The sequence below is a fragment of the Artemia sp. Qi Xiang Cuo genome, chromosome 2, assembly GCF_049724085.1.
Source record: "Artemia sp. Qi Xiang Cuo chromosome 2, ASM4972408v1, whole genome shotgun sequence".
NCBI lineage: Eukaryota > Metazoa > Arthropoda > Branchiopoda > Anostraca > Artemiidae > Artemia > Artemia sp. Qi Xiang Cuo.
This window is the reverse complement of record NC_142795.1, coordinates 37,898,766-37,919,847: the sequence shown is the minus strand read 5'-3', so window position 1 is coordinate 37,919,847 and position 21,082 is coordinate 37,898,766. Positions and strand designations below refer to the sequence as shown.

Here is a 21,082-nt window from a genome sequence, read left to right as displayed (position 1 = left end):
AATCTCAAGATTAATTACCGCTAAAAAGAGCACTCCTTTGTAATATTCAGCCAGAAGAAGTTCCTGTAAGACAAACCAAACAAACGCAATGGAAAAATGAAAAGGATAGTAGTGAGCTTGTTAAAGAAAGGAATAATGCTGAATTTGATCAGGCGACTATGGACGAATTTAAGGACCATATACAGCCGTCAATTATACGACGGCTTACGTCAGTTACGACATTCAACGTTAATGGAAAAAGCCCACCAGAATCACTAGGCGATTGGCTCGAATGAGAGAGGATCCTCCACATGTGTTCGCCATTGGTCTCCAGGAAATAGATTTGAGCAAAAAAGCGCAATTTAAAAAATCAGGTAAAGAGAATGGCTAAAAGCTGTTTTAAAACAAATAAATGGAGAAACACACAATTGTAACATGATAAAAAAGAATACGAATGGTAGGTAGTCTATTGGTTATTTGCTGTAGATGCACTCTACCACCTCATGGACTTTCTGCTTAATGTAAGGATCAATCGTTACCACAGAGAGTATTGAACTCGACACCTTCAAAGTGGAAAAAGAGTCCTCTCTGTCCACTACTCTGTGATAACTTCTAATAAGAATATACCATTTAGTTTATGGTGTCTATGACGTGATAATATGTGTGAAAAATTATCCCATACAATTGTGGAGCAATTAGTCGTGGTTAGAACGGTAGCTAAAACCTCGTAAGAGGCAAACACCTCCAATGGTAACAAAAACAACAATTCAAAGCTCCTAAGAAGTGTTGTCATATCGAGTAGTAAGGAACGAACTCTAGCCCATAGGAGCTGAAATATTAAATTAATACATAAAGAACAAACCACGGCCCATAGTATCTAAAAGTTAATATAATACAAGAATCTTTTGAAAGTTACTTGTCTAGGGTATAGTGCCACATCAAGGATCGTTTCTTACAGTTCAATTAAGAAAAAGCCATAGGCTTTTACCTCTTTGTAATCCGAGTTGCAGCGATAGTTGTAGTAAATTATAGTAAAAAACAAATCTGAGTTGCAGTAGTAGCTTGCAACCTAGTAAGAGACGATTACGTCCAATACTAAGAAATGCAATAGCCCACACCTCCTAAAATAAGTGTCAGATCAAAGCAAAAAATACAGTATTAGAACCGCCTTGTCCGAAACCCCTATATGGTAAACTTACCGTCCCTTGGCTAAAATAACGAGGAAAATATATTGGATTGAAAAACAAGAAAATTGGCTTGAACTACAATATTCTGCATATACGGCATGTTTTTTTTCCTCCAAAGATAGCTCGGCAATGGCAAATCATAGAAAGCTGTTTAATTGCTCATTTTAAAGTAAATTGCTACATCTAGAGCCTTTTGTAATTAAAAAAAAAAAGTATTTAAAATAGAATCACTTTTTACAAAAAAACCGCATTTTCATGTGCCAGCTTGATGAATGACTTCATAATCGTAGGTTGTAACCATAATGCAGTTTTTTTTTTGTAAAAAAGTTGATTCTATTTAAAAAAAAATTTTAATTACAAAAAGCCCTAGATGTAGCAATTTCTTTTAAAATGAGCTATTAAACAGCTCTCTATGATTTTCCAGTGCCGAGCTAACTGAGGAGAAAAAAAACGGAAAAAAAGATGCGAGACGATCACGTCCAATACTAAGAAATACAATAGCCCACAACTCCTAAAATAAGTGTCAGATCAAAGCAAAAAATACAGTATTAGAACCGCCTTGTCCGAAACCACTATATGGTAAACTTACCGTCCATTGGCTAAAAAAACGAGGAAAATATATTGGATAGAAAAACAAGAAAATTGGCTTGAGTTACAATATTCTGCATATACGGCATGTTTTTTTTCCTCCAAAGATAGCTCGGCATTGGAAAATCATAGAAATCTGTTTAATTGCTCATTTTAAAGTAAATTGCTACATCTAGTGCCTTTTGTAATTAAAAAAAAACAAATAGTATTTAAAATAGAATCACTTTTTACAAAAAAAAACTGCATTTTTATGTACAAGCTTGATGAATGACGTCAAAATCGTGGTTTGTAACCATATATGACGGAACAAGTGAATGCAATATTTATACACGTTTATCTTTCGACAAGTTAATATAAGAAATTCACAATGGATCGATATAGTGTATTATAAATAGGGACTATGTAAGTTTCATCGGATATAGCTGAAACCTAATAAAAGAACAAACCACGGCATAAAGTAACCAGAAGTTAAGACAATACTAGCATTTTCTGAAAAGTTGCTTATCTGGGATATGGTGATACTGAGAATCGTCTCTTACTATTCCAGCTAAGAAAAAGCCATAGGTTTTTTCTTAGTTGGAATAGTACACCATTATGCAACCTATGATTATGAGGTCATTGATAAAGCTTGTACATGAAAATGCAGTTTTTTTTGTAAAAATTGCTTCTATTTTAAAAACTTTTTTAATTACCAAAGGCTCTAGATGTAGCAATTTCTTTTCAAACGAGCCATTAAACAGCTCTCTATAATTTTACAGTGCCGAGCTAACTGAGGAGGAAAAAAAACGAAAAAAAAGATGCCATCGATGCAGAATATCGTAGTTCAAGCCACTTTACTTGTTTATTAAGCCCACATATTTTCTTTGCTGTTCAAGCAAAGAGACTGTAAGTTTACTATATATGAGTTTCGGACAAGGCGGTTCTGATAGTGTACTTTGGTTTTGGAGTTATGGGTTATTTTATTTCTTAGTATGGGACGAGATCGTCTCTTACTAGGTTGTTAGGTACCGCTGAAACCAGGATTAAACAACACGATTTATCACAGGTAGTAATATTTGTTCTGCTTTATAAACATTTCAGTATCTTTATGATCCATGTGCCTTTCATACGAGAATATACACATTAATAAATACTATCGAAGTTTATCTCAAATTAAAATAACAAACATATACGATGTTTGGGACGAAATCCCTTTGTCTTCTGTTAATATTTATTCTTCTTTAAGGTTTCATATCACTCAAGAATATATTAAATTATATTATGCTAAAATCTGCAGGAGCCTAGTAATTTGATGCCCGATTATAAAATCTTCAATAGAAAGTTGAGAGAATAATTAAACGGCAGTCTGGACGTTTATATTATAGTTTGGCCATGTGTACGACTAAGGGAAGGGGGGCCAGCAGAGCTAGATCCAAGGATCAAGTACCTCCTATTCTTCACCACCATAAAAAACATGTTGATGAAATTATGTCAAGATGTCTGGAGTACAGTTTACCTAGTTATTTTTAATAGATTTAATATTGTAAAAAGAAAAAAATAGAAGGCTACATAACAGAAAAAGAGTTAAGTTAAAACAAATAACAAAAAATTGTACCTTTGGGTTGGGTAGCTCTCCTCTTTGTAGGGAAGCCATGTAGCACCTCAATCTAAACTGTTCACAATGGAGTCGCTCCAAAGTGTCATCCCAGCCAGCAATTTGAGCTGCAATCTGTCGTCTTGAATCAGAATCTGATACAACCGAACACTGAAGCTCAGCCATGTGACGTAACTTACTGTCCTAATAAGAAAAATGAACCATTTTATTCATGCATGGGTAATTGCTTACGCTGCGTCATTAATCTTTGTTTCATAAACTTACCAACAGATTATGAAACAGACCATTAAGCGCTTAATAAAAAAAAAAATCAATAAAAAAATAACAGCATCATAACTGATTAAGAAAAAATCCTCTCCTATTTATTTGTACCGCGGGATATTTCCTCCACATACCAATATGTACACGGAACTTGAGATTGATTAATAAATATAGCAACACAGATCCGGTAGTCACAGTATTAAAACCTTGTGAAAACATTAAAAGAAAAGAGCAGGTTGCCTTTGGTTTAATATTCTTGTTTAAATTATTACTGAGGTGTTATTTTTTTCTCTCTCTCATATTAGGCAAAATTGTGTCGTTGTTGTTATTCCAACATAGTAAATGTCCGTTTTCTGTTCTGATTTCTACGAGTCTTCAAATATAAAAAAAAATAAACAGAAAAGAATAAAATAAATTGCATCGTAGCTTTTTTGTCGTTGCGTAGATATATAATTGCATTGAAAGCCAAAGAAATATAACACCAATACACAATTCGAAAATCATAAGCACTCCAAGAAAAAGTAAGCCTGAGAACGAATCAGTTGTAAATCAAGAATATTACACACAAAAAGATACGAAATAGTCTCAGAGTTTATAACTAAAGTATTACTCACAACCATTTCTTAGAATCAGCCTTTGGTTGGCATTCTTGTGTAATCAATCATAGTCTTCAAAATTTAGAATTTTGGAAGCAACTAGTACCGACAATCTTTAGCTATAACAAAGAGCGTCTCCATGATTTTTGTTCCGGGGGGAGGGTTACAAATAAATTTAAAAAACGCATCAAAAATTTTTTTATTAAATTTTTTTTTACATTTTTATGAGTTGGGCAAAAATTCGGAAGGGGGGGGGGGCTCAAAATAGGTAGCCCCCCTCCCCCTGATAGCGCCTTGACTATAACCACACACGGAACAAGCATGTCGACACCAAAAGCTATCCTTGTTTTGTTTTTAGAATATGCTCCAAGTAGGATTGTTAATATGACGATTCTAGCACTGTATCCTTTACGAATCCTTTAAGTCATTGAACACCAAAATAAGTAGTTCTGAAATTTTACATTGTTTCCTATCATTTATTGTTACCTATTTTGATCAATACATTATTTTCTTATGTAAATCGTAACAACATAGAATATTATACGTGTACTTATTCAGATTTTAAATAAAAAAACGAAAAAAAAAATGATGTAACCGAGTTTGCAAAAAAGTGGCCGTAAAAAAATAAGTGATTCATTTTAAGATATGATGGTCTTTTCTCGTGTGTGCATGAATTTAAATATATTATTTAACATGGACCAAGGAAATTAATTTTTCATCACAGTTCAAGGGCATTGCTACTGATTTAAAATAAAATTTTAAGAAGCTGAAAGTAAACTTGGGAGTAGCTTACAAGAACATAATGCATGTAAATATGTCAGGGAAGTGGCGAACATGCAAAGTATCCATGGTAAATTGTTACAAGTTAATATCAAAACCTGGCATCGGGCGAAATAAGATTATGGTCAAGGTCAATGGAAGGAGGGGGGATACTGTAAAGTTCAGGGAGTAGCCTACACATTTACTTTCTGGGTGAACTGAGTATAACTCACAAATTTCAAATTATAGCCCGGATAAAATACTACACATTTAAAGTCAGAGGCAGCAGCGCTATAACCTAAGTAAAGACCCATGTTCCTTCTATGCATTAGTTATTTATTTTTTCCTTTGGCTCTTCGCATGGAAGGCGCAGTCGTTTAAGCTTGGAAGGGGAGGCAATCGATAGGCAAGTTCTAGTGCCCAGTTTAAGAGTGAGAATTGATTGAAGATCAACCATCCCCCCCTCCCGAGCCCTATTTGATAAGCCACCCAACACATATTTTCAGAAATTTAAATAGCCGTCTTATTCAGAATACTGGAAAGGCTCAATAAATATACCTCTACTGATGACATCACCCCCCATAGCCCCTGGAGCAAGGGCTGTAATTTACACAAGTTACCAATTATTTACAGAAAGGTTTAATAGTGAAAAAGAACTTTAAAAGTTTTATCTTGGGGATCTGGTGGTACAGAATTTTCAGAGATCGTTCTTTGAATAAAAAAGGTTATACATTCGTTTTGAAGAGGGGGAGGGGGGTACGAGGAATCTAATTTGCAGAAACAAAAGTGTTTCGGGCACAGTCGCTGTCCAAAAAAGGGAAAGAATGACCAGAAAACTGTTTTCCCGATCGGTACAAAACTTATATGTCAAGTCTTTGGTAGAAGGAAAATCCGATTCAGAAAAAAATATATTGAGTCCACCAAAACCAAACCTCAAGCAGAGCCAGAAAAGGGCAAAAAACAACTTTTTCGCCTAGCCGCGTCAGACAGAAAGGATGGTCACAAAAAATTGAGAGTCGTTCATTCGATCGGAAATTGAAAAATCTGGGGATCGTTCTCACATTTTTCAATAATGCACAATTCACACTCTAGCCTTTAGAAGGTCTAAGGGCAGTAGCCCCATTCCTGTGTATGCAAATTTCTATTCCTTTAAAGTTTGATTCGATCATTCACTTTAATATACGTTCATTTTAGGCTTCTATTATTTTTCTAAAGCAATATCTCTTATCTTTATGTTTAACGTTATTATTTATTCTAATTTCTATTCCTTTTGATTTTATTTATATATTGATAGTAATTTCTGTTTGTTTGAGGTTTTAATTATTACACGACATTATTTCTTAGACTCAATGGCTTTTTAACTTGAAAAAAAAAACTGCATCGGAAAACGTTTTTTAAACCAATCTACAAGAGAAACTAAGCTTATTTTTTTTATCAAAAAGTTTTTGTTGAAGCTTATTTCTGTCAGAATTGCAATCTTTAAAGCAATGATGTAAATTAGCGTTGAAATTGACAAAGACGAGCTGTAAAAGCCAAAAGTTGATACATATGATACAAAGCTTCAATTATCCAAAACTCAGGGCGGGGGGGGGGTGCACCTCCCCGATAAAAGATGAAAGGAAAAGCATAAAATTTAGACCGTATTCTCTTTTAAACGTTGAATGCTTGGAATAAGCTATCGAAGGAGTGAGTAATGCTCAAGGATTAAGGAGTAAGCAGGATTGCTACAATATTTTAATAATGTCTATTGAAAGTATTTTTTAATAGCTTTTAGCTTTTCCCCATGATGCTTCAATCCTTTTATTTCAAATGTTAAGTACTTAATAGTTTTTATAAGAATATTAAAAAAAGATTGAGATAAAACTAACGTGTCTTATTTTGCAGATTTCCAATGTGTAAATTTCTATGGGAAGCAATATAAAATTTCTAAGTTATACTCCAGATCCCTTGAGTCGGTGGCCGAAGGAGCGGGAGTTGTGTACCCCCTGCCTCTTGAAGAATTGGCCATAGTAATCAATAGCACATAACCTTGTGTTTAAGTTGTTTTCACTTAACAAATATTTATTCTAAATGACTCAATTATTTTCACATGACACGGAAATTGTTGAAACGGAAACTATATTTAAATTAAGGAAATGGACGTATATTATCTTAAAAAGTATATGGAAAGCAAATAGGCGTTATTAAGCTTTTAAAACAAGAAATGGTTTTTTCATTTCCTTCAGTTTTTTGTTGGTTTTATTTCAAATTTAATCTTGCTAGAGTTGAGGTCAATGCAAGTACCTATTTTTTCAATTTATATGGAAAAAGTCAGGAAAGACAATGAAAGACAAAAAGAGAGCTTAAGATATATAATCAACAGGCAAAGACAAAGCTATGCCCAAAATAGGTATGCAAAATATTGCATCAAATTGAATGGAAATCCCAATGTTTTTTGTCAGCAGCATTTTTTAGTGCGGGTAGTTTTTCTTTTCTTGGCCTACTAGGAGAAATTGTAGCTATACTGACAACTGTAAGTCGAAAAATAAATGTTGCATTTTACCATTGATATCCAAATTGATGATACTTGCATTATCAACATATCATAGATAAGTTTAACAGCTTTTATTTAGAACTTTGAATAACATTTTTGAGCAGTAAATGAATTAATGAATTTTATCAAACAGTTCGTGGTAACGAACTGTAAGTAAAAAGCGACCCGGCTCAATAGTAACCGAAACTCTAACAAACGGAATTTTGATACCAGTATATGCATCAAAAGAATCGAATTTTTATGCGGATTTGATATATATAAGTTTCATCCAATTTAGTCTAACTCATCAAAAGTTGAGCGTGAAAAAATTTGCCTTATCTTCCAAAAAATAGGGGGAAACACCCCCTAAAATTCATAGAATCTTAATGAAAATCAAACCATCAGATTCACCGTAACAGAAAACCCTACTGTAGATGTTTCAATCTCCTATCTGCAAAAATATGGAATTTTTTATTTTTTGCCAGAAGAAAGATCACGGATGCGTGTTTACTTGTTTTTTTTTTAAAATGTGTTTTTTTTTTTTTTTTTTTTTTTGTTGGGGGAAAGGACATTTCTATGAAGGGGGTGTCGGATTTTCCAGCATTATTTAAAAAACGATCATAAATTAAATAAAAAAACAAGTTTTTTGAGCTGAAAGTAAGGAACAACATTAAAACTTAAAACGAACAGAAATTATTCCGTACATGAGGGGTTAACCCCCTAGGCAATATCTCACTCTTTACGCAAAAGTTTCCTTAGTACTTTCAAAAGAGCTATCTATTCTAACTAAACGGCCTTTGTGATTCGAACAAAATTCGAAGTTTAGCGTAAAGAGCGAGGTATTGACTAGGGGGCAAACCCCCTCATATATGCAATAATTTCTGTTCGTTTTAAGTTTCAATGTTGCTCCTTATTTTCAATTGAATTTTTTTATTTTTATTTAATTCCAATCTAAAAGACATACGTCTTTGGCGTCTGGTGTAAATGTTAAGGTGTCCTTTTTCTTCTTATCTTTCGGTAACCTATCAAGAACACAAATTACGAAGAATAACACCAGCCACCAATGTAGGCTATCTCAGGAATTGCGATTTTGCACAACAAATGAAATTACAGTTTTTTTTTAGCAATTCATTTAAGCGCTCCCACATAGGGCGATAAAAGAAGGAAAGAGGACCTAATGGGAGGAGGAGTGTGAAATGTTCGTTAATTAGCTTAAAAATTAATTACAGAAATCTACAGTCTAATCTTAAATTTGGCTGCATGTCTGTCTAAATGGTTTCTTTTCAGCCTAAAACTATTCCCAAAAACATTTCTTAATGCCAGGGACCTTAAAATTTAATAGGGGAAAAGGAATTTGAGGTAAATGGGTTATTTGTCACAGACTGGGAGATAAATTTATTGCTGTTTTAAATCTCCAGAATATTTTTCTTCTTCTGAAATTTAGGCCGACTTATCAAGAATTTACTTATAGTCTTTATAGACCGTCTTGATAACTGTGAATTTTGTCCTAAATTCTTTAAAGTGATTAAATAAAAAAACAAGTTTTTTAAACTGAAAGTAAGGAGCGACATTAAAACTTAAAACGAACAGAAATTATTTCGTATATGAAAGGGGCTGTCCCCTCCTCAACGCCTCACTCTTTACGCTAAAGTTTTTTATTGTTTAAAAAAATACGAGTTGTGAGAAAGTCAAACTTTAGCGTAAAGAGCGAGGCGTTGAGGAGGGGACAGCCCCTTTCATATACGGAATAATTTTTGTTCGTTTTAAGTTTTAATGTCGCTCCTTACTTTCAGTTTAAAAAACTTGTTTTTTTTCATTTAATTTCTGATCGTTTTTAGTTAATGCAGCTTTTATTTTGGCTCACCGTCATTGAATAAGTAAACACAATTTGCATAAAAATTTTACTTTTCTTTTGTTAAATGGATGTCTCTAAATTTGGTTATGACGTAATTTACAAATTACCTTACGTAACGAACTTCTATATTCGTATATTTTTCTTCTGGCAAAAAATACAAAGTTGCAGATTTTTGCAGATATGAGCTTGAAACCTATGTAATAGGGTTTTCTGATAGGCTGAATCTGACGGTGTGATTTTCATTAAACCTCTTTCACTTGTAGGGGATGTTTCCCCCCTCTTTAAAAAATCAGGTAAATTTTCTCAGGCTCATAGCCTTTGATGAGTAATACTAAACTTTATAAGCCCATTCTTTTTATACATTTATTGACATAAAAAATCCGTTTTTAAAAGTTTCGATTACTATTGAGCCGTATCGCTTGTTCTTTTTTATTGTTTTTTTTTATTACGTAGCCTATGTGTTATTACGTATATGAGGGGGTTCTCCCCTTAGTCAATACCACGCTCTTTACGTTAAAAGTTAAAATTTTGTTAAATTCACAAACCCCTGAATCACAGAGGCCGTGTAATTACAATAGATAGCTCTTTTGAAAGCACTAAAAAAGAACTGTAGCGTAAAGAGCGAGGTATTGACTTGGGGGCGAACCCCCTCATATACGTAATAATTTCTGTTCGTTTTAAGTTCTAATGTTGCTTCTCACTTTCAGTTGAAAAAACTTTTTTTTTAAATTTAATTTCAGATCGTTTTTTAAGTAATGCCTGGAAATCCGGCACCCCCTTCATAGAAATGTCCCTTACCCCAAAGAAACATCCTCCACGGACAGATTCTCCCGAGTAACCCACGCTTCCAGCCTCTCCCTCACCATAAAAAAATCCTTCCTGAAAATTTTTGTTTACGTCCCAGTAACAAATAAAATATGTAAGTAAAGGGCAAAGTACATATCTTGCAGCCCCTGCCCTGGGAACTGTTGTGGATTAATTAATCCTGGACGACATGCTTATCATATTTTCAACTATGCTGAACAAAATGGCTATCTTAAAATTTTAATTGGGTGACTGAGATAAAATGAGCATGGGAGGGGGCCTAGTTGCCCTCCATTTTTTTGGTCGCTTAAAAAGGGCACTAGAACTTTTAATTTCCGTTCCAATGAGCTCTCCTAGGATATTCTAGGACTACTGGGTCAATACGATTACCCCTGGAAAAAAATAAAAAAATAAAATAAACACGCATCCGTGATCTTTCTTCTGGCAAAAAATGGAAATTCCACATTTTTGCAACGAACTTCTATATTCATATATTGTTAATACGTATATTAGAGGGTTCGCCTCCTATTCAATACCTTGCTTTTCTAGAAAAAGTTGAAGTTTTGTTCTAATTCTTTAAAAATGACCCTTTAATCACAAATGCCGTTAATTAGAATAAATAGCTCTTATGAAAGTATACTAAATAATCTTTGGCTTAAAGAGCGAGGTATTGACTAGGAGGTGAACCCAATCATATGCGTAATGTTTTCTGTCGTTTTAAGTTTAGATGTTGCTGCTGTTGCAGTTGAAAAACTTGTTTTTTTTTATATTTAATTTCTGATAATTTTTAAATAATGCTGGGAAATCTGGCGTCCCCTTCATAGCAACGTCCCTTCCCCCATGAAAACTTCCTTCATGGAAAGATCCTCCCACATAACCCCCGACCCACTCCCCCCCCACTACCAGAAAAAATCCCCCCTGAAAACGTCTGTATATTTCCCAATAACCAATACTGTATGTTAACATTGGGTAAAGTTCATAACTTTTAGCCCTCCTCCCGGCGACTTCGGAGGATTAAGTCATCATAAAAGACATAGTTATCATATTTTCGACACTGCTGAACAAAATGGCCATCTCAAAATTTTGATCGGGTGACTTTGAGAAAAAATGAGCGTGGGAGGGGGCCTAGTTGCCCTCCATTTTTTTTGGTCACTTAAAAAGGGCACTAGAACTTATAATTTCCGTTGAAATGAGCCCTCCCACGATATTCTAGGACCACTGGGTCGATACGATCACCCCTGGAAAAAAAAAATAAAAATAAAAATAAACACGCATCCGTGATCTTTCTTCTGGCAAAAAATGCAAAATTCCACATTTTTGTTGATATGAGCTTGAAACCTCTGCAGTAGTGTTTTCTGATACAATGAATATGATGGTGTGATTTTCATTAAGGTTCTATAACCTTTAGGGGGTCTTTCCCCCTTTTTTCGAAAATCAGCCAAATTTTCTCAGGCATGTAAATTTTGATAGTTAGGACTAAACTTGATGAAACTTATATATTTGAAATTAGCATTAACACTGGATTCTTTTGATGTATCTATTGGTATCAAAATTCCGTTTTCTAAAGTTTCGGTTACCATTGAGCCGGGTCGCTCTTTACTTACAGTTCGTTACCACGAACTGTTTGATTGCTTAAACGATTACTCATGAGTGGCACTTATTAAGTAAATCCAGCGAACGCTATCATTAGAAAGTATGAGAACATGCGTGGAGATGAAAATTGAGTGGAGCAGAAGATGCAGTTTTTGGAACGAAATCAGTGTGAATTTACCTAGTGGCTTTTTTTTTAAATGTCTCTCTAGAAACTTGAACAGAAAATATTATCGTTTCTAAAAAATAAACGTTTAAAAATGCATTTTTTAAGGATAATACAAAAGTTAATATTAAAAGTGGGAGGTTGGGGTAAGAGGGAAGTGAGTAGTTCCCCCTTCCGTCATATTTACGTTAATATTGTGTTCGTTTAAATCTTAAAATTGCTCATTAATTTAACATTTTAAAAATCTGTTGTTTTCTTTAATTTTGTTAGTTGGTAAATTAAACAAGAAAAAAATTTGCCGGAATTAAAAGTTCCGAGAGAAGATCTTCCCTTAGGGTAGTCTAACTCTTGACATTAAAACATGTAATCAAAACACATTAGAACTAATTAAAAAGAAGTTTCAAAATACTAATGCTGTTTTAAATACAACTTTAAATGGTTCTACTTCAAATAAGAGCTTTGAGAACTGTCATCAAGAAAGTTCCAGCAGGACAGCTTCATTTCCGTAGAAAAGCAGTAAACTTTTAAGAACAGGAAGCAAAGACCGTTATAGAGGCTCCAAATTTCTAGCGAGCGAGATCTTTGCTTGAGGAAGCTAATCACTTTTCTAGACGATGCTAGATTTAGCTTAATCTCATTAAGCATCAAGTAAGCTAGAAGAAAATGAACTCATTTTAAAGAATTGTGACAGAAAAGTTATTAAAATAAAGTCAATTTTGATACAAAATTTATGAATTATACCAATCCCAAGTGTTTCATAATTTTCAGAACATTTTTCTGATTTAGTTTATGTTACAATTTTGAATATTAGGGCTTGAAAAATGTGGAAAATACTTTCGTTTAAAGCCCAAAAAAGGGCTTTGCAGCCTAACGCAGCTTCTAGAGGAGTAATATTGACATAACATAAATATAAAAACAAAAGGCTTTTAGAACATGCTCAGCAATATCGTACAACAGAAAGATAAAATGGCGCATATACAAGAATTCCCATTTTAATGCATTCTTTGCAATGTAACATAATCATGTGATTTTTCTCAGATTATTGGCTTCTCACAGCATTCGTAAAAAAAATCAAACCGAAGCAAAGAGCAACATAAAATTTTTAAACGAACAGAAGTTATCCTAAATATGCGTGGAACTACCCTCCCCTCACCCCCCACACTTCAAGCGGAATTTTAACCACTATTTAGGTGTTTCAGAAAGACTAAACCAGCAAAATTATGAAAACAGAAACATTATGAACAGAAACAATATTTGGGAAAACAGACACATTATGATACTTACAAATTCAATGGAGCGTTCAATACGATAAATTTCTTCTTGTAAGAGATGAAGGGTCCCATTTCCCCCCCCCCCCAGTTTTTTCTTGTAAGATATGAGGAAATTCTCCTGAATATGCCCGGAGGTGCAGCATTTCAACCACCATTCAGAGGTTTCAGGAAGACTAAAACAGCAAAATCTTCAGGTCTTGATATTTTCCAGGCTGTCTCCCCTCCCCCTTCCATATTCCAAGGAAAGATCTACTGATCCATCCTCCTATTACAACAGCTCTAATGCGTTATGCTACTCAATATAAACTTTATAGGAGAGGGAAAAAACATAAAAATAGGCTTTGGGTTTTTTGAGGATAATGGAGAATCTGTTGATTATTTGTTAGAAGTTTCTTTTTGAACATCAAGATACGGCAAAATTATTCCGATATTAAAAGCTGCATTTCCAGATTATTTATATGAATGTGAAAGGAAGATATAATGCATTTGGGAAAACAGAAACATTATGATACTTACAGATTCAATAGAGCGTTCAATACGGTAAATTTCTTCTTGTAAGAGATGAAGAGTTCCAGTTTTTCCCCTGTGTCTGGCAAAGGCTGCTGCACATGCGCTATGAATGCTGTTAACCCAATTTTCAAGTTCTGCTTGGCAAGGGGCCTAGTAACATTGAAAATTAAAATACGAATTTTAACTTTAATCTTACTGCTCTTCATCGACCGATCCTGGTGATTTGGCCCAAGAAGTTAGTAAGTTCAGCTAACAAGTTTAACATATCATACTTGATCTTTTCAATTGCCGAATCATTTAACTACTGACACACCTGAACGTTAGGGATTGAACATTGTATTTAAGCCCATTTGAGGATGGAATTAATCAAATTAGTTACAAAAAGGCTTATTAATCCAAAGTGTTTTTCTTCATTTTGGGGCATTAGTTTTTATCTTTAGAGAATATCGCTGAGGAATTTAAGGGTCAATTAGTGTTTTGACTTCAAAAGCAATATTGTCAAAAATTTTCTGATTTTCATTAAAAAATAATCCTTTTCAGTGTGTTTTTTAATCCCTCAAAACCAGGATAGAGCCATTTCCCCTGGCTTCCGAATGGCGTTACCGTAACCCTGAAAGAGACCTTGCAGCGGCAAAAAAATAGTGTTGCATTTTTGTAATTTTTAGCGCATGAAACTAGAAAAGTGATTATATTGTAAGAACATTCTGAATAAATGATGAAAAAAAAGAAACTCTAATCCCTGCTGATCAATACTAATACAAATAAATAAGCTAGTTTCTTCTATTTAGTCCAGGGCATTGTTTGCCGAGCAAAGACCTCTCCAAGAAAATTCAAAACCTTACTTAATTGCAATCAGATACACCTCACGTTTGCCAAGATTTGAAAAGCTGTGGCAATTAGCATCCCAAGAAACGAGCCGTGGGAAATGTTGGAAACAGGTATCAATAAATTGCTCCCCAAGCAAAATATCGATCTGTCTTAGAAAACACGGAGCCGATTTACAAATAACAAAGTCATCTGCTACACAACCACAAGGATCGTTGAAAAATTACAACATTCTATTTATTTTGAAATTCAACCGTTTCTCCTGATGAATAAGAAATCTTTTATCAAAATAAACAGAAATCCTACCAGTCCGCATTACCGTCGCTGATCCAAATCTTAGCAATCAGATAGTCGAAATATTTTTTTCCCGGTAAAATCATAAATAACGAAAATGAGTGTAGCAACATAATTTACATCAGTAAACAATTAGAATTATGGCATGACCTTTTATCAAATTTTTCCATTTTTATATTATAAACAAAAAATAAGAGGACAACGTAAGAAGAGAACGGACAATAGCTAATACATATTTAAAAAATAGGCTGAGCAAAAATCCTTCGATACCCCGCAGAAGGAAAAATATGTATCCAAATTCTAATATGGAATATTTACAAATGAATAGCCAACAATATAGTGATCAAGTAACGATGAAGAGTCTTAAAATAAAGTGTGAGAGATATTTTTCCCTCCAACGGTCATCCTGTAGACCATAAAACAACTCAACTAAAGTCAAATTTGAACCCCTTTAATAGGCTTGACGAAATCGGTGATCGGCCCCTCGAAAAAGTGTTTTGCACTATATTGCAATATCCAAGTATACGTTGAATGCAATATTGCAATGTACAACTACATATAATGCTACAATGTTTTAAAAAAATCCCAAAACTCTCAAAGCTTTACATCGTTACTGCAGTTAGTAATATTCTCTTCAAGCTAGTAGAGGAAGAACGTTTGATAGGATCATCATATTTTGGGATGACTAAATGTGTTGTGGTATCATTGGCAAAGTGATGCAGAGGGATAACCTTGTGAGCCTTCTGCATCACTTTGACAATGACACCACGGCACATTTAGTCATCCCAAAACATAAAAACCCAGTCAAAACCTTCCTGCCACTACAGACAGATATTTTGGAAATTCAAAAGTGGTCTGATGCCTGGATGGTCAGGTTCAATATATCCAAATAAAAGAGCTGATGATCTCCCAATCAAAAGTACCTCGCATAAAGCCCAGCTTTATTTTTGAACGAAGCTATAAAGAAAGTCGACGAGCTTCGTCTCCTTAGAATCTGCTTCTCCAGAGATCTCCCTTGGAACACCCACCTTGATCGTGTGAGAACCTCCTTCGCAAGAAAGCTGGGATAACCCCTTCGGTGCAAAAACCTTCTACCGCTCAGCTTGATCATCCCACTTTAGAAGCCTTGCATCAGACCCATTGCCAAGTATGGATGCTGTGTGCTGACGCTCCAAAAACGTTAACGTCATCATTCCAAAAAAACAAAATAGGGCTAATAGGGCAGGTTTAGTCGTTCCCCACAACTTTCTCCAGTCTTTGAGTGAGAGGTTTAATATAGCATCGATGGCTTTTTTTTACAAGTACTTAAATTCACCACATTCTCTGGAGCTTTCTCTTATTGTGTCTCCAATTATCCAATCAACAAGACAAACATGAAGACACACAGCTCGGTCCAATTACCTTGAGGCTGACAAGTCGAGAACAGCGCGCATGAAGATCAGCTTTATCCAACGTTGCACTTCGATCAGGAATGCTCTTCCGGAGGAAGTTACCCCTAAAAGATTCTCTCTTGATTCTTACAAGAAGAGATTTGTTAGTCATCTAAAAACTTTGATAAAAGACTAGCAGTCAATCAAATATTTAATTATACCTGGCGCCGCAAAACTAAGATTAAAAAAAAAGATAATCGCAGGGTGATGAACATTTCCATAAAAAAAAAATCTAATTTACAATTTCTCATTTGAATATATCGTCATTGAATAGAAGAAACTCCGTGTCAGAATTAATTTACATTTTTTAATTAATGTGCTATACAGAAAAATATTAGTAATCCCCACCTCCACAAAACAAAATGCTAAAACATATTTTGCAGCAACTAATATATCATGGGATTCAAACTTGCTTTTAGTCTTTTATCTAGTTTAGTTACTATGTTTAATGTATCTGTTGAGCCTTCGCTTCAACGAATCAAAAGGTAGCTCTGATTTTTCCTCTCAAGCAAAGGGCTTCCTATAAATTTGCAGCATTGAAAACAGTTATTTTCGAGTATTTCTCGGAGAAAGTCATTGACCATTCCCCATCAAAACTCGCCTTCAAGAGTAGTAGTTGATCCTTGGTGGTGCTACAGCCTGAAATCTAGCCCTATTACGGATCCTCTAGAGTGGCGGCCAGGAAGTTCCAGGTATTCCAGCATAAAGCGGACTAACACAATATAAGCACCTTAAAACAAAGAATAACTTCAAGATTTCTGGTGCAGGAAAATGGGATCTGATCGAGGCGGGTTTTACAGGAAAGGTAAGCAGAGAAATGGATTTCTTGGAGACCACGTTCATCAATTCACCAGATAATTTCATTCTAAAGACGAATGACGGTCCAGGATTTTTGATAGGAAGATAATCAATTCCTCTACACGCTACATTAAGTTGACTACCCAAAAACCGGAAAGGATTAAATGCGAGATTTTAACTTCCATTAAATGAATACTTATTCAGCAAACCAACTTCAATAAAGGTTGGAAAAAAAAACTTTGCAGTTAAAAACGTTGAATCCCAAACAAACATGCGACTAGTAGGCTATTTGGGATTTTCATATCAAACAACCAAAAGCAGACTTTTTATGCCAACTGAACTCGTTTGTCTCTTAGTCTGACACCATTCCTTGTACCTCCAATCCCATCTCCATACCGCCAGTTCTATATTTACACCTGGATTCCTTGAGCGTAAAGGAAATGGGCTTGAACATTGCCCCGTAAGTCTATCAGAGAAAAAAAACTTCTCTTTCTACAGAAACCATTTTATTTTTGGACAGGTGCGATCAATCATAAAAACAAAACCTTAGAAGTCATGGTTAGGAAACTAGAAGCCATATAGCAAACAGAAACAACATGTTTTTAGGAAACCATCTCACCAAATATATAATTAGATAAGGTAAATATAGTTTCAGTTTGAGGCACCGATTAGATATTCGTTTATAATTTTTGTATGTTAGTTTAATAGCTCTGACGTTGATTAATTAAAAGAAAAACAAAGCTTTTCTGATGGAAGTAAAGAGCGTCAATTTTGAAAGACACAAAATCTATGGAATATAATACTATTAGGAACAGAGAAGTCATTATATGCACAGCTTTAATAAAACCCATGAAATCAGTACGTTTTAGCAAACAGTTTTAATTCTCTCAAAATTTCAAATAAAATTAGTTTTCAGTACAGGCCTAGTTTTTAAGAATTTTACAAATTTAGGGGAATTTTACGAGTCACTTTATTTGAACCAATATTACAGATATATGTTGCATAAGCAGCAAAGCAATAATTTTTTTTTCATTTTAAGTTACATATTCGTTCTTTACTTCCATCAGAAAAGCTCTGTTTTTTAATTAATTTTGTTCGTTTTTAGGTTTAAAAATATACACAATAAACCTCCCACAAAAATTTATGTTTCAAGGCGATGAAATTAAAGAAATCACACTAGTTTTTGCTAGAATATGACATTATGTATACATAGGTTTTATTTCACATCCTTTTTTCCCTACAAAAATTTGAAGTTTCTTCAAAGAAAGAGCAAGGGTATCTTTTAGAAGTTGAAGATAAAGAATGAAATTACTTATGAAATACTATTTTATATTAGATATACAGAGATTTTAGAAAACTGAAGGAAACAAAATAAATTTTAGGTGTGTTGTTAATGTAACTTATAAAAGATCATGCCATTACTATTGCAATTTTTTGCTTAACTACTGGAAAAAAATTTGAGCTTCTCATAAGAAAACATACTTTCTTTATTTTTGATTCTTGAATTGCAACATTTTAGGGAAACTCAAATCGTTGGGGGAAAAAAAGTGTAAAAAAAACGAAAAATGGAAGGAAGCAAAAGAGTCAATATTTGGTAAATGCAAGCTACAACTTAAGGCTTTTATTCGCGAACTGAAAAGTGAAGTTTAAAGAAAATATAAAACTTTATTATCTTTACGCTATCAGTTCAATTAAATTTTTTATCCTAAATGAGTCAATGGTTGTATTGAGCCAAAGACATAGAAGAAGAAACAATCACGAGCCCTAAAGGTAAAAGCGTTTTCGAGGGGTTTCAAGTTTTTCTTTTAAAATTCCTATAATGTTTTTTAATAATAAATAAAAACTTTTAATATTAATCGAAACAAAAGTCATCATTCATGGATCAGCTTCAAACAGCAATTTTTCTCACTAGATAGTTTTTTTTCAAACGTATTTTCAAGCTTTTTGTTTCTACTGATTGTGGTTTGCTCTTCCTAAAGGGGCTGAGAGATAGGATTAAAAAGGAAGGATTATAAACCTCTGGCTATTGATTTTTGACCATGAATATCTGTATGCTACCCTTTTCATGCCCGGCATTTCATGCCCTTTTCATGCCCGGCGAGACCAGGACTCGGTCAGTCCTGGTTGAACTGCGCTGAAGTAAGGATGCTAGGACTGCTTTGAAAGTTTTTTTCAATTTTTGGTTTTATTGGTCGCATGTTGTTGTGAGTCTTTTTCTTTTATATATTTTTATTTTGCTGAGGACGGCCCTTCGACACAGGGCCAAAATATTCATTCAAATTATCTCCACTGTCTTGCAAAAAGATTTCCCTATTGTTCTTCGTGCTTTTGTTGTTTGTTATGGAAAGGCACTATGGTCTTCGTTGCTATTTTTTTTTACACGAAATATCAGCGCTTTCCATGCAAAAAAGTGACTTTCCCTTTTGTACAATGGGAGGGAGGCTGTAAATTTCCTGTATAAGATTTTCGATAATGGAAATTTGAATGTTGTAGTTTTTATTTCGATCCGAAACCATTTTTGAGGAGTTTCAGGCTCTTTTTCGAAATTCCCATGAAACTGTGTTTTAAAATAAAATTTTATTATTAAAATTAATGAGAATAGTGACTACCATTCCGGAATCGGCTACGAATGGTTATTTTTATCACCAAACCCTTTTTTTAAAGCATTTTTAAACCTTTGGTTACTATGGGCCGTGGTTTACTCTTTACTAGGTTGCAGCTATTGCTGCAAATGTGATGCCAATTTATTGCTAAGCATTAGATTAAGCAGAAGGCTTTCAGTCACTTGAGAAACGTAGCAATGTGTAACGATGTCTACTATTTAGAGCTGGGTAAAAGTAGCCCCTTCTCTGCCCTCCTGGGGAATGGCATGGCATCAGACGAAAATTTTAATAGCTATTCTAATCAGAACGACTAAAAGGTGCAAAAAGTACATTCATGAGGAAGCATGATACGTGAAGCCGCCGGGACTAAGTCCCCAAATTACGCAAAAAAAAAAATATCACAAATTATGTTTGATTTCCATCAAAGTTGGAAGGCAGGGGTTTTTGAAATCAGTAATTACAAATAGAGCACTAAAATTGCCTTGATAACCCCATACTTTCCTGCCGTCCTCTAGAGAAGGGACCAAAAATATTCAAGTAACCAATTTTAAAACAAATGCTTCGTAGATACATTTCCACAAAAGGATGTCTTTTCGTAACCAAGATTGTTCAAAAATCTTGGTCTACATCATTGCAAAGGCCTTCCTCCTCCCATCCGTAGTTCATATACAAAAATTGTTGCTCCTCTTTCAACTTGTGATCGTTCAGGGAATTCAGAGAAACTCAGGGAACTGTCTCAAGTGATGAACAAGTTACTAAAGCAAAAAGCGATTAGGAGGCAATTCACAGTTGGTATTTTGATTTCCATCAAGGGTGTTTAAAGCAACTGATTTCAAGACTGAAGCTAAAATTACAATATAGTGTACTAACAGCAAAAATTATCATCAGTTGGCTTTTAGTTTTCTCCACAGTCCGTATCGAAGAATTTCCGAGCTTCTGAGATCTGAGGCTAATGTTGCAACAACAGATAAGTTCAAAAAAGTTCACAGAAAGTATATGTTCCAGAAATAGTATTCGGTTGTTACCAAAGTTGGTATTTAAGAATCTCTGACGTGATTAATTTATAATTATGAGACGGCATGTGTGATATGAACGTTCTAAAACAAAACACCCTATCTAGTCCACGTGCTTCCCAAATAGCTTCTAGAGTTTGTATCAAAAGATTTATGTGCAGTTGATTATGGATCAGGAGCTAATAAAGAAAAACATAAGCGCCAAGGCTACTACCCCCCGAACTACCGAACTTATGATGACTACTCCCGCTATGAGAGTTTCTACAGCGAAAACTTTTAGGACAACAACACTACCTTCAACAAAGCATAACTACCTTTTACTGTGACAGTTTCACCAACAAGAATTTCTACAAAACCCGATTTCTACAAACTTTAGATTACCCCTACAAACTTTACACAAAACAAAACTTCTCCTTACACAGCTACTTTTACAATGTTTATAAATAC

At 34.3% G+C, this 21,082-nt stretch overlaps 1 protein-coding gene across 1 annotated transcript in view; it reads right to left on the bottom strand.

Moving 5' to 3' along the window:
• The window catches only part of sif (guanine nucleotide exchange factor still life), a 285,383-nt gene that overhangs the window by 102,297 nt on the left and 162,004 nt on the right, over window positions 1-21,082 (bottom strand). Inside the window, exons 11-12 of the mRNA XM_089106536.1 lie at window positions 13,679-13,822; window positions 3,349-3,531 (exon numbers count right to left, since the gene is read on the bottom strand). Of these exons, the coding sequence (XP_088962662.1) occupies window positions 3,349-3,531; window positions 13,679-13,822 (327 nt within the window). The remainder of the gene's footprint in view (window positions 1-3,348; window positions 3,532-13,678; window positions 13,823-21,082) is intronic.